The following is a 15,557-nucleotide window of genomic DNA, read 5'->3' on the forward strand; positions in this document are numbered from 1 at the left end:
TCGTCATAGAAGTGACAAAATATTTATTTTCAAAGATCTTGCCACTACCAATTACGTTTTCCTTCGCGAAGACGCATTGCGTAGTTCTCTCCAACCAGCATATACGAGGTCTGTCCGGAAAGTTCGTATAAAAGTGTTCTGGAATGCGAGAAAGAGGAGTGGGGAGGCCAGGTAAGCGCAGGACCCCTTCCTTATGTCCCTAACAATGCTTCAGTTCTGGTCTGACCGCCGTGCGGTGCGAACTGGCTTGTCACGCCATCTGTGAAGTTACCTCTTAACGAAACCCCGTCGGCATGGAGCCCGCTTCCGTTGAAGAGCAGCGCGTCGTAATCAAGTTTCTCTCGAAACTCGGCAAGAATGGCCGTGAAATTTTTGCCGATCTAATTCGATAAGACATCCGGGGAACCACGAACAAAAAAATCAAGAAAATCCCGCTCAAATGTCAAGACAATGTTGATTGTTTTTTTCGATGTTCGGGGGATTGTCCATCAAGAATTCGTCCCTCCAGGCCAGACAGTTGATGGAAAATTCTACGTCGATGTGCTCAGACGCCTCAAAGCTCGTGTGGCACGAGTTCGTCCAGAATTGGCGCGAGAGGGGCGTTGGATTCTTCACCACGACAATGCCCCTGCCCACACCTCTCTTGTTGTCCGTGAGTTTTTGAGTAAAAATTCCATTACGGTGACCGAACACCCCCCCTATTCGCCGGATTTGGCCCCGTGTGACTTCTTCTTGTTCCCAAAAACCAAATTGGTACTTCGGGGGCGGCATTTGGGGGACATAAATGAGATAAAAAAAGCTACGACGGGGCAGCTGAGAAACCTACAACCAGAGGACTTTCAAGGAGCCTTCTCACAGTGGAAACGGCGTTGGCACAAGTGCATTATGTCACAGGGGGAGTACTTTGAAGGGGATAAAATTGATTTACCTGAATAATTGTAAAATAAAATTTTTAAAAAACTTTTATACGCACTTTCCGGACAAACCTCGTACAGGACCTTATCTTGTATTGCTCAGAGGTGACAAAACCTTTAAATTGCTAATCAAAGGTAAAGAAGTCACTGTTTCTATAGATAGGTTGAAACCTGCCTACATTTTAAACGATCACACTACACTTAACAACCAAGACACGAACAATCCTGTAGCTAGGACTACTCGTTCTGGACGTCGTGTCCGATTTCCAGATTTCTATCGCCCTTAACCAGGTCTCATGGGGGAGAGTGATGTAGGCTACCAACCTTTTTCAAACCTATATAGTGACAGAAAAATAAATAGTGACGTTCTTGACAATCTTCTTGTCTTAGCAATTTTGACGGAACTATATTTTGTATCGCGACTTATTATATCTAGATTTATTTAATGTAAATATTATTAATTATACAATCTCGTACTAAGTCTTTCTTTCTTTCACTCCTTCTGAATTTATATATATAAATATCATCAAGCCCACATCTCTACATTTCTACAGAAGTACTCTTAGTATTTGTGTTCCTTACCTGTCTCTAATGTAAGTTTCTGTTTAGAGGAGAATATGCCAGATAATCGATAATTGTTTTATTATATTCCTACGAAATGATATAATTAAGCAATTCATTATTTATTAGGTAAGTATGTTCAATAAAAATATTAGGTACCTATTTAATTAATAGATCCCAATATAGCCAATTTCATATAGATGTATTCTTAGATACTATATTACGAGTACATATATAAATATGGTGATGAATTAATAAATAATTGTATTCAATTCAAGACCTCTAAATAGGAAGTTGTCTCGTGTGTATAATAAACATTTAAAATATTTCGATGTTTATTAGGATACTCTATACTTACGTGGGATATTTGAAGCGATCAAATTTAAACCGTTTTTAAACAAGTAAATGTGTATGGCAAAGTAATAAAATCAAAACTGCTAGATTACTAATGCCGTATTTATTTTAAATAAAATACTTAAGTTTAGTTATATAACTACTATAAAGGGGAATCTAATGACACTCTTAATAAAACGGTCAAGTGCGAATTGCCGTAAGTTAAATTAGTATTTTCTTTAGAAAAAAATTTATTTCATTACTTCCTAATTATAATTTTCTTTGTCATAAGTTTTGTCACTCTGAAGTAATTTGTATAAAAACATTCATAATATATGATATAATATACGAAGCTTAACTAAACATTATAGTTTATTATTATAATAGATATAATAAATGTGAAAGTTTGTAAGGATGGATGATTTAAATAAAATTTGGTACATGGGTAGGTTATATCTTAATTTAGCAAATATAGGTACTTATGTACTGATTCTCGCAGGTGTAGCTAATAAATAATAAAAAAAAATCTAGATTTATTCACAATTGAAGCCTACACGTTGCGTGAACGTACTTAATATTAATATATATATACATCCATATACCAGAAAAACATCACCTTTGTTATTTCGACGGTAAGATAAAAAATGTATAAAGTAAATAAAATTGAGCTGTCTAAAACAAAATAACACAATGGAAAGGTTATATGTCGTAGAATTTTGTAAGGTTCATGTGGGTAAGTAAGATACGTGCAAGTACTCGTACTAATGTCACAGCGTTATATATATTTTAAGCGACTTCTAAAAGGAAAAGCTTCTAAATTCAGTATTTTTCTACGTATCTGTGTTTATGTTTGAGGATTATTTTTCCAATCGATGGGATCTTTGTTGTCATTGTGAAAATCTTTTTTTTGTTTACGTTTTTTACGTTTAAGCTTTATATGCGTGATGTCATGTGTTTCTCCTTTAAGTTGAAATTTTCAAAAATTCTTTCTTAGTGGATGATTATTATTATCTGTTATAAATTTCAGATTTTTAAACTTAGTACTTTTGGGTTTGTATTGATAGTAAGGTAGGAAAAATTATTTTATCAATTATAAATATATATGAAGGTACTGAGAACTAAATATATATGACCGTGTGGTTCCGGCATAGAATAGGTCACCCCTTCCTTTCCTGTGGGTGTCGTAAAAGACGACTAAGGGACGGTGAGGGATGGGCAGTAGTGTTCCTCTTAAAACATCTCTAAAGCCTGACTGCGGTTGCCAATCCGCTTGCCAAGCGTGGAAACTACTGGCAAAATCCTCCAAGGGGGAGGCCTTGGGGGATTTTATGTTGTGTTTTATGTAGAGGATTATATGTAGTGGACGGTTAAGGGTTGACATGATGATGATGATGAAGGTATTAGATTTATCATAATAATAGAAAAATATTTAGATTGAGACAAAACTGTACTTATTCATGAAAGCGTAAAATGTTATATAATGACATTATACTGTTTGTTTTAAAGGCAAAGTAAAACCGCAGTTAAAACTTCATCAATCAGTAATGGCTTCATTCAACTCTAATTAGTTAATTAACTGTCAGAACAATTACCGATCGCAGCAGACGCAACTTTTAGAAATTTTAATTTACAAGTTTTGTTTATAAAAAGAGTTTTTGATTCGCGCATTTATCATCTTCGTAGGCACGTTGGTAAGTAAATATTCCTAATTTCCTGGGTTTGATTCTCAATAAGATAATTAAGGAACATTTTTTTTAATTGTCTCGTTTCTGGGTGTTCTGTGGAGTCCGCAAATGTTTGTTCTCTGATTTCTTATAAATTAGGGTATCCAAGTTTATGAGTTAGGCTTGTGTGCCATTCAATATACTGCATGTACATATATTATTTAGCTGTGTAGGTTCCGGCATAGAATAGGATATATAGAATAGGATTGCAGTTTATGTCGCTTATTGTAACCTTAAAAATCATTTAGGTTTAATTTTCATATCCAAAGCACGGAAGCTTGCTCCTCAAAGAATAATTTTAAAATATATGAAATCTGCTTATGTTTTTTAATTAGTTAAAATGGAATGGTAACCACGTCTGAGTTATTGATGTAGCTAGCTATTTTTTATAAATTGTTTTTAACTCCAAAGTATTATTCAAATGTGTTTAGTTATTCATGCAAACAATATTTAGATGACTGAGAAACAGTCATCCATGCATCTTTGTAAACTTTAACGTTTATAATATTAGTGGGATTACCGTTGTGGCATAATATGAATTCCATTATAACACTAGAAATAACTTTATCGCGGTCATGACTGCCGTGGTGCATGCTCGCGAATCTGTAGCTAATTTTACAACCGTTGGTTGCATGGCCGGTCAATGCGCCGACGATTCACAAGACACAGAAATAACTATTTAATTGAAACTGGCGCCATATTCACCGATTTAATCTGCAATCAAACTACTTCAGTAATATGATGCACATCAAATTTAAGCTCATAAGTAGGTACTACGGGTTGCGTAAGCACAAATTTCATAGAAATAAATTCTAGAAATAGACTTTGAAATTTTAAAGTACTATATAGTACTTACAGTATAACATACCTATAACAAATTGCAGTTCGTGAAATTGTACTTCATAAATGACGTACAGATGTAGAATTCAATTGAGCAAGGAACATTAAAGTTTGTATAGATGATATATTTACTATGTAAGATGTCGATGAGGTAGGTATAATGGCAATGTTTAATCCATTGCTATATATTATTTAATATAAAGCATTGCGGAAAGTAAAAATGATTGCCCATTGAATTGCGTTCACATTCGCTGTAGATTTCAATACCGCCCTCTTTACGAGTTTTTTATTCTCCCCACTGGGAACACTCAGCATTTAATATTTCAGGTTCAATCGTTTATTAAGAATTTGTAGGTATCTTTCATATCCATTAAACATTTTCAAATCAGTGAACGTTAATTAATAATTCAGGTTTTATTGATCTCAAATCGATTGTAATATAATTCTATAAGAGGCACCGGAGAAAGATGATATCTTCTTCGCTATTGAGACAGTTTTAATTTACGAGAAAGTCATATCTGAGAAATAACTGAACTCCGTAGAGTCTCCTAAACAGATAGGATTTATGAAAGGTTTCAGGATATTAGATTTTCTCTGTGAAAATGAGTGATTGTAATTTCATATTACTATTACTCGTGGAGGGGTGTCACAACAGAACTGCTGATGATACGAGTAGTTTAAGATTTTCAATATTACCTTTTATATATACCATAAATTAAAATAATATATCATATATTAGTCCATATCCATATCCTAGATATATTGAATAAAAGTAGCCTGTCTTACTCCATAATTACATACATAATTATAATTATATATAATTTTATAAAGTTTGATTGAGCCGTTAAGACGTAATCAAGTAAAAACTCATTTTCACATTTATAATTAGTAAGGATACCCGTGTTGAATAAGAAACATTAGAAATAAAATTTTATATCAAACCACCTGGTCAATGTGATAACAATTCATCTTATATCTCTCAAAGTTTCGTGCCCAGTAATGGGATTATAATGGGGTTATTACAGATGGATGACGTAGGCGTTCAATAAGAAAGGATTTTCCGAAATTTCCACGAGAACCAGAGATAATTCTGCCGGTTCGTGCCGATGAAGCAGCGTAAATAAACAGCATATGCTGACGTTCTCGCAACACAGAACTGCTGACGAGTGCTATGCGGAAATCAAATGCTACTGATTGCGTATTTATTATTTGTTCGTACACAAAATCATCTGTAACGTGTATAGCTATTAGTAATTGTTGCTTAATACAATCTAAAAGATTTATAAACAAAACGTAGATAAAATATACGATCTGCTCTAACAAGTGAGTTTATGAGGAATTCTATAGTTTAATCTTTACCAATTTATATCCACAACTTTGTCCTCATGACTATCTTAATTATTAAATTGCGTGACGATTTGTCGAGTCGTTGAGGTAATAAATAATATTTTTTATAAAGTAAGTATCGTTAGTTTTTACTAATGATATTGTTCAAGTGAATATAATATGTTCACTGGCTAAGATAAAAAATAGCTTATGTCCTTCTCTGTCTCATATGGAACGTATATACCAAATTTCACAGTGATTGGTAAATCAAATTGACTTTCACATTAGTAAAAAGAGTATAGTAGTACATATATAGTATATAGTTATACTTTGTTTATTATTTCTATAGTTTATTAACATAGAAATGAGAAGACAGCGAGTGTAATGTAACCACATCATTCCCGTTGATATTGCGCTAAAGTTACCGCTGCTAGTCCCTCAGCTCTATTATTCACGGGAGCGTCGCTTCATAAAATGCAGGCATCACAAACTGCTGTAACCGCTTCCGCCAGGCACGTTAATTCTTTTTTAAAAATAATTCTACTTTGGTCTTGTACAGATTTAATTTTATATATATATATATATATATATATATATATATAGTTTGAAAAAGCAATATTATTATCATATAAAAATAATTTTATTTCTATTGTTGATTTTTTCCGTTTAGAATAGATCTTTACGCCGATTACAATGTATTTCATTCTTCTATTACAGACTCTTTTATATAAAGGAACAACAGAAAACTCAAGTATACACGGAAACGATCTCTTTATAAATAAAGATAACGCAATAAAAGCTCCTTGAATGGATTGAATTTTCATCTATGCAGAGCAGCAGGGTGAAGATTCGGAATCGGACGTTTCATTCATACAGTGCCACGTTCTATTTTATTCACCTACTTGTTATTCAGAACCAATCGTAAGTTAGAGATTTATGAAAAAGCTTCGTTACAGTGTTTGTTCAACTATTTAGTTTCTATTGGAGGTTGTGAAAAGGGAAAAAATCCAAACAAGTTGGTAGACTATGCAAATTTTGCTTTGAATAAAAGGCCTTTTCTATTCAAAGTTTTTATTAGTATATTTTTAATATAAATAAAAACTTTATTATAAATTTGTAAATTAAATAAATATTTTAAATATAAAAACTCCTTAAATTAAAAGATTTTTTAATTTTAATAAAAATTTGCTAAAGTTAGATTATATCGGAGAAACAAACATTTAATTTTGAAAATACTTAAATATGTAAATATTTACTAATAGAAAAAAAGGCCCTTCGTTTTTAAAGAGCTTCATTGTCATTTCAAAATCCATAAAAACTCGATATGCGTTTTCAAATTGAAATTATTTTATTTATGGTTATTGATATAATACTATTTACGTTAATATATTTATAAGAATATAGTGAAATCTCAATCAGCAAAAGATAACGCATCGAATTGGCCGCATACAATAGTAGTTGCCATTAAAAAGGAATGCTTCTGTATAATTTTATGTTTCGCTTAGTTCCCTTTTTAACTGTATATTAGTCGAAATAAACACTCATGATTTCCATGGGTACTTCTGTCTCACTTATGGATTTAGAAATTGTCTTTCGTGTTTCTTTATGGTATAGTATTTTTAAATTGTATTGATTTGAAGGACAGAAAGGTATACCATTTTAATCCACAGGATTGTCTGTTGTGATAGTTATTGTTTGCTATCAGATGAGAGACGTTAGCTTATTCGCCACTCCAACTTACATAACAATTATATAAAAGTAAAAAGTGAAAGACAAACTCACGTGTGCCATCAAACCGTGTTGCGATGGTATCGAGGAAGGTATTCTGGGGCGCGAGCAGCCCCTTGCGTGCGGGCATCCCCCCGCACCGCGCACCCGGCGCACGCCACTCTCCACCTGCACACAAGTATAGTGATATCCTAAGTAAATATTACAAAGCAAGTTTTCATGAGCGTCGGAAACTACGAGTATTTGAACAGATACGAATCTTTGAAAGTAAACATAGTAAGTATGTATGTGTAATCTGCTCTTTATAAAGTACCCCCTTTTTGTCATGTTTTTTATTACATATATCTACCTATATGGATGCAAGTCATTACATAGGTTCATTTGTTAAAATATAATGTACATAGTGATTTTGTTTTAATTGCATTTCACCCTTATCACTTGCTAAAAGCATTTCAGGAGAAAACTTTTGGCGGCCGCACATCGCACCGGTTAGAGTAGAAACTCTTCCGGATCTTCTATTGTGACAGTAGATCAAAAAGATCTACGATTAGTGTCTTAGGCGTAAGAAAGTTGTGTAAATGCAAACAGATAAGGCAGAGAAAGCCGACCGCATGATAAATGCAGACACAATAATGGTAAATATGCTAGGATATTAAAGTAACTGATTTAAACTTACATTACGAGAAGAGTACAGATATCGCTTTAAAGAAGCTGTTACCTTTCATAATGTATCTATTTTTGATGGAGGACACGGGCTACTTTTTATCCCGTTCTATCAATGTATTTCATCACGCGGATGATATCACGAATAAAAACTAGTATTACATATGTTATGTTCAAGTACATTCGGCGTGCCATTATCCTAAGAGCGTTTATAACGAAGCGTAACAACGATGCAAATATCTGTCAATTTTTAAAAATAATTGAAGATTTCTAAGGTTTCTGATTGATTATTTAAAAGTACTCTACGAACTTAAACGTTAATCATGCAATAATATTATTATTAATTTTTCCTGTTACTGAAAATTTTGATATTGATGGCAAAAATATATTTAAAAAATTTCAAAGCAAAATATGGTGTATATTTTATTGCATAATTTACCATTTCATATATTGCTACATTACGTTCGTATATGTTTTAATGATGGTAAAATACACCCGCCCTCGATATCGATTTACCAATTCATTAGGGAGTATGCTACTGTTCGGTTAAATCGATTTGTACGAAAACATCACTACATTAATCAAAAAATTATTTATATTAATTGTACAATATCTAATATTGTTAACATCTATACTGTAAAACAGTTTTTTCGAGTTTTTTGCAGTGTTTCGGTTTGAAGGGTGCAATATGGCGTGAATTTACAGGGTACAGAGGAATAACACCTGAGTCCTCAGGAACGGCAACGCATGGGGAGTATCATGGGCGAAACAGTATACTCTGTTATGTCTATAGGTGACAGTTACCGTTTTCCATCAGGTGGGCCATCAGCTTGTTTGCCATTCTAAGTTGTATAAAAAAAGTTTAATTAACTGAGAATTTTGTGCAAATATCTCTTCTAACACAGTATTATTTTATTTTTAAAAAACAAGTAATTAGCTCTTTTCAATCATGAAAGCACCTAAGTAGTTCCTAACATGATAAATATTGTATATAACTTGAAGAACTAGTAAAATTATATATGTAATATTTTGTGTATTTCTATTTGTGTATGTGTATTTCAAAGACTAAAAATAAAATAATTTTGCGTATGTTTGAATTGAGTATAATGAATTTTAAGAAAGACTATTTAATCTGATAAAAATATTCAATTATTATTGGCCTGTATGAACTGTAACTTTTCATATGAATTAAATTTTATATTTCATAAATGAGTTTATTTCTTACACCCTAATTGCAGAAAAGTATGTGCTAAAATAGCAGTTAACAGTCTCGTTTAGTTAAAAAAGGAATTAAACTTGAGATTTAAATTCAACTTTTAAACTCCCTTGGGATGTATTCGACTTCGCCTCGTCATTCCAATCTTACTCAGCTACCAATTACTTTATTCCCGGTCTCTATAGTAAAGTATGATAGATTATAAATTCTGTACTAAACTTTATTTTAATACTTGTGTTTTGTGCTTAGATGTTAATTTTTTGTTTCTTTATTTCAGAAGTTTATGGTATTTTCATTTGAGGACATATCGCGTTTCTGGACTTTCATTACTTAATTATATTTCTATTGCAATCTCTCCTAAAATAATCAAAGCTACTGCTTCCAACAGGTCCGGATTTTCATTAGCTACTACTATAAATCTTGCTGTATAATTAAAGCTTTATTTAAGGTGACCCATAAATTGAACGATGCTGGAATATGCCTGCAGCCTTTCTACCTTCTCGTAAACTTTTTATGTTTCATAAATGCGATGGCAGTAAATATGAATTAATGGGTATTCGAGGTTACGTCCTTTCTCTATCCATATTCTTTTAGCTTGACATAAACACGCTGTGTTGATCTTGCAGGTTGGCCAAAGCCATAATTTGATCATAAATCCATTATTATGGTTCCTGTAATTATAACCAGCTGTTCGTATTTACACCCCGCTCAGCTTTTATCTATACGTTTAGAGATCGCTAATGATTGGTTTCAATGCTCACCAACCAAGTGAATAGAATAATGACCACTTATAAAAATGAGCAATGAATAAGTACTTATTAATGAATACTACTTATTTATTGTAAGAAGTATAAAATTAAACATTATTTGTATTGGATTAATATACATTCATTACTTATTAAAATTTCTTCTTTGATAATGTATTCCTAATTAATATTTAAATATAAAAAAAATGTACATCATTATTCATTCATCATTATTCATTTTGAATTTATTTAATTCGGTTGTAAGGATCAGATTCTTTTATCAGAAATTAGAATAAATATTAACTTAACATTACTGTAAATACTACTTCATTAGTGGATCACAACTCAAAAACTTTCCAATACTATAAAGTTCCAAACCTATCTGGCCGACACCGATGGAATGGTTTGTTATATTCATTGAAATATGATATATTAGTAGCAGGAATAATTATCTACTAGCAGTTTCTTTCTACCATAAGTCAAACAGTATCGTATTTCGGTATCTGCTTTTCATCGTTTTATTTGCAATCAGACAAGTAATGAAATATCTAAAATATCAACAAGTACCTAAGTAATTAATCTATTAAGACATTCTACATAACGACTATTCTCGACCGTCTAATTAATTGGAATAGTTTATGAAGATCGATGAATCTTGGTATGTACAAGTTTGCCCTGATCGTTTCAAACTTTTAAATTGAACGATAATTCCCTGTTGTCACGTTATTGAAATAGGACGAATAAACCGATAATCACCATCTTACCTGTCATACACACTACCTCGTACCTGATGTTGTTGCTAGGTAAAATGGGGAAATCGTGACAATTGAGTTAGTACTTTAAATGTAAAATCAGAATATGTAGTATCGTCATTATCAAAAACCTAATTTTAAAATGATTACCTAATTATTAATTAAAGAGAGATTTTGTGCATATGTAATTCACAATGACTTCTTGTCCGACTTCTATATCTGCTGTCATAATGTTTACTAACCCAACTTGTACGCAGGTGTTTCGGTTGGAATGGTGACATGAGGTAATTAACTTATAAGGAACTGAGGCATGACTGCTTAGTCTTCAGGAATGAAACGTTTTGCCATCTTATTGCTAATCCCAATCTAATAAAATGAATAAACCAATACAAGTTAGTAACACTTTGCTAAACAGAATTTTCAAATAAACTTCTCGCAATTCGTCCCTAGTTCTAACGAACGTTTCGCAGGGACAAATTATAGCAGGCTTCTGCCGGAGGCGCGTATTATAATTACGGCGTGTTGAGCGGTGTATTAATTTCTGTGACGAACTACGGATACGTCAAGCACACATTCGCCGTGCGACGAGTTCTCGCAATTCATACAGTGCTCTGTATGTGCGCTATGCACGCTTGTTCCACTAAGCAAATAATAATTTTATGCTATCTTTATGATGATTCTATCTATTTGTTTATTTGACTAGGGATTAAATTAAATTAGATGCTTATCAAAATGATTAATATTTTATTATTCTAAGTCAGAGAAATTTTCTAAATATGTCGTCTGCTTGATCTCTGTTACACCGTGTTTCTGTCACCAACTAGTTGCACTTGCTGTATTTTGGTTTGAAACGTAAAACATGCTTGTGAAATTATAGAGCACGCAAGCATATGAACTTTTCCTCAGAAATTACGACGCATGAAGCATAAGCATTACGCTATATTTTAAATAACTGCTTATGTCTATAGGCGACGGTTACCACTTTCCATCAGGTGGGCCGTCAGCTTGTTTGCCATTCTAAATTGTATAATTTTTTTTTTAAATGTCCATTGTGCTGTTTATGTCTTTAAGTACTTAACAGTTCATTTTACATAAAAAATATACCAAAGGAGTAAAAAAAAAACTAAGAAAAACAAAAAAAAATTTGTATAGAGTTTGTTTTTTTGTTCTTTTAAATTATTGAGTATACCACAATCATATAAATTTATGTATTTACGATTCTACACCGAATTGACCCTTTCCTAGTAATTTTCCTTCCGTTGTGGTTTTGATCCGATTTGGTTACATTTCTGGCACATGTGTGACATATATTACGTAAATACGCATTATATTGTATTTGAAACAGAAATGCTGGGAGAAAGGTATATATTGTATTAAACAAGCTATTATTATCCATATTTCATTTTATATTTTCTAGTAATTATTACTTATACAAAATTCACATTTTCCCATCTCCGTTTTCCAACGTTTATTTACATTATGTGAATTAAAATAAATTTCCAGACGAATATATATGATTTTCATATTTTAATAGACAGTTTGTCTACTTTAAACCTATAACCAGTATTAATGTTTTAAAATACTTTAATAGCTAACTAAAAATTCTTTTCCTACTACGTTGGATTTTATTTTTTAATACATGTAAAATTGCGTGATTAATGTAACATCTCATTAAACTTTGTAGAATGAAAATTATTTATTCTCCTGAATACGACGAGCGCACTCGCTTATTTTCTAATTCGTAACACAAAGTTTTAATTCCTTTTACCCAAGCATGTAGATAAGTATGCTTTTCCAATACGTGACAAAGGATCGATATTACTGATTGAATTCTGAGAACAAAAGATATTCAGGGCGCGATTAAGCTATTTTCCCAATTCGGGCAAAACATACTTGCTGCCATTTGAGTATTGTATTGTGTTGATGACGAACAAGAAATCATGACGAACAAATAAGTAATACCGGTATGTGTAGGATAAGCGGCACCGCCTCATGCTTTTTTTAGTCGTCAGTCGTCCTCTATCTCAATTTTGCCGATGCTCATTTTTGGCTCTTTAAACAATTACGTAATTTCCTTTATAGATCAAGCTCTGAAATTGTCATACCGAGTGTGTAAGGTGTTATCATTAGTTGTCAGCAATCTGCGATTGGGTAAAGCGGCTAATATCCTAATATATCCATAATTCCCTAAAGTTCTCCATCCTTATATGTATAATAATAACCAGGATATCCGAACATATACCTAATCCTTAAATGTAAACTTTATAAGATTTCTTAAGCAATGTCTATTAACAAGTACGTGAGGATTTTTTTAAATTGAGTCCCTACAAATCTTTAGGAGGAATGTTGTGATTTCCTCCCCCTTATGTGGTATTTACCTGTGAAATTTTTATATAATAAAACTGATTCCATTGTGTTTATTCATTTTGATTCATTTATTTATTTCAATGAAATAATAAGAAAAATAATGATGCAGGCGTTCATAGGCTACAGTAACCGTTTACTAGCAGACGGGCTGTATGCTTGTTTGCCACCTTTGTGGTATAAAAAAAAAGAATAATAAGTTAACGTTAAATTTTCATAAAATCCCCTCTATAAACGAGACTTGGTGAGATTTTGTCACTCTCCTCCTCTCGTCCCTGTTTTAAGCTCACGTAATTAATGGACACCCGCTTATCTTGTATATTCGTGGCAAGCTCTGTCCATAATTCAAATAATAATGTTAAACAAAAATTGAGTAATGAGTTGGCTCACACGGTACAATAAGTTTAATTATTTCCTAAGTTAGAGCCAAACATTTAATAAAACAAAGAAGCTATTATACATGTAAGATCGTATGTATCTTACATACGATCTTACATGTAATTATATGATAGTCGTAGTATAAATTGAGTTTAGTTTTATTATATATTTAGTTTTCATAATATGTATAATATATAGAATTAGAGAGTAGAATTATTAAAAAAGTTTTTTATAAATTGTTTAAATTGTTGTTGTTTAAATGAATTATACAATTTTATAAATTGTATAAGTCATTTAAACAACAATATCCACAATATGGATAGTCCACTATCTTAAGCGTTTCTCTAGTTTTAAAGGTTTGAAATTTAGTAGGAATCGATCTTTCATCTTCGCTAGTCATAATCTAAATATTACCTATTACCTATATTACCTACAAAGCGAGGGTTATAAGTTCAGTTACTAATACAATTTTAGCTCATTTGCTACTTTTTGGCTATAGAGCATCAGATGAATTGTTTTTACGACAAGAGTTTTGTAGTTCTATAATAAAGTCGTATGATATAAGATATATCTCGCAGCTTTACCCATGTGTATCAGTACATAAAGTATGCTAAGTTAGGATATAACCTAACAAACATCCATCTATTATTAGTAACTTTTGCATTTATTATATTAATAGAATTAGTAAGAAAATTAAAGTAACAAAAGATCAACAAGCTAGAGTGGTAATGAGTGCAGTACAAAATTGTCATTGGTAATAGATTGGATTTACATCGATATTAAATCCAAGAGTTGTTCAACTGTTTATTTATGTATATTTTTTATTTAGATTTTAATGGAGCAGGAAACGGTAGACGTTTTTTATTTGTATATTATTGTTTTTTTTTGTTTCCTTTATTCTTGTTTTGTATGTTATTGCGTAAGTCGCATGATTCTTTGAATAAATTATTTCTTTCTTTCTTTCTTATATACAGGATAAAATAAAATATAAAATTGTATTTCAGAAGATTCAAAACAAATCTGAACATGACATATAACGTATAATGTTTGTTTTCTATAAAATAATTCAGAATGAAAATTATGAATACTGAAATAAAAGTAAATAATAGTTTTTTCTAAAATTGTAAAAATGTATATTTTTGTTTAGATAAATAAAAAATAATTATTTATATTCCTAGTTTTATGTTTGAATTAGCTTTAGAGTTTTTAAAATTTATTTTCCATATAAAGTTTTTTTTTTAAACTAAATGCTTTTGAAAAAAAAAATTTACTGACGAAAATTTAATCGAAAATAAAGATATCAAAAGCAATGACGCATGATGGTTAAATGAGACAATATTAATTTTCGAAAACTTTTCCAAATCCAATTTCGAAGTATACTAACGTTTCATTATGCATTAGAATAATATCTTTTATTATTTATTAGTATCACATCGTCAGAACGCGCTAAATGAATGGATTTATTAGATACCTACTCGCACTGTACACACATATATATCTGAAAAACTTTAGTTTTCTTTTGGGAAATGAAGGGAATGGGATATATGATTCTTGGATATTAGACTATATGGAGCGATGTATTTCGGTAATTTTATAAAAAATCTTACCTTTAGTTACAAACAATCTCCGACAGAAGCTACTAATGATCATTATTCAAGTGATGAATTAACGTCACTCATTAGCTGATTTTATGGGATTAATAGCAATACTTTGTTTATTGACTTACTTATTACCGCTGATGTGTTTACTGTGCATCGTTCAAGAGTTTATATTAAGGGTTGATGTAGCTCCGTGTTAATTAGAGCACGCTAATTGCTAACGTTATTTCGCTCACCGGACTAACAGTACGAGAGAAACACTATTTTATACATAATTTGTTCGAGTTGAAGTACCCATATTTTTTCTTAAAAGCAGATAATACTCTAAAAGCTTTTACTTAAACAAATAACAGGGAAAATAATGCACGATATTGTAAACAAGAAATGCTGATTCCAGGATATTTATACTAGCAT

General features: G+C 31.5%; 1 protein-coding gene across 12 annotated transcripts in view; it reads right to left on the reverse strand.

Moving 5' to 3' along the window:
• The window catches only part of LOC113517221 (potassium voltage-gated channel subfamily H member 8-like), a 78,048-nt gene that overhangs the window by 31,011 nt on the left and 31,480 nt on the right, over positions 1-15,557 (reverse strand). For all 12 annotated transcript variants that reach the window (XM_052894637.1, XM_052894636.1, XM_031912463.2 and 9 more), the window contains exon 3: positions 7,481-7,594. In XM_052894637.1, coding sequence (XP_052750597.1) covers positions 7,481-7,556 — 76 coding nt within the window. In that variant the 5' untranslated portion in view covers positions 7,557-7,594. The remainder of the gene's footprint in view (positions 1-7,480; positions 7,595-15,557) is intronic.

The sequence above is a fragment of the Galleria mellonella genome, unplaced genomic scaffold (assembly GCF_026898425.1).
Source record: "Galleria mellonella isolate WM207_F2 unplaced genomic scaffold, CSIRO_AGI_GalMel_v1 utg223, whole genome shotgun sequence".
NCBI lineage: Eukaryota > Metazoa > Arthropoda > Insecta > Lepidoptera > Pyralidae > Galleria > Galleria mellonella.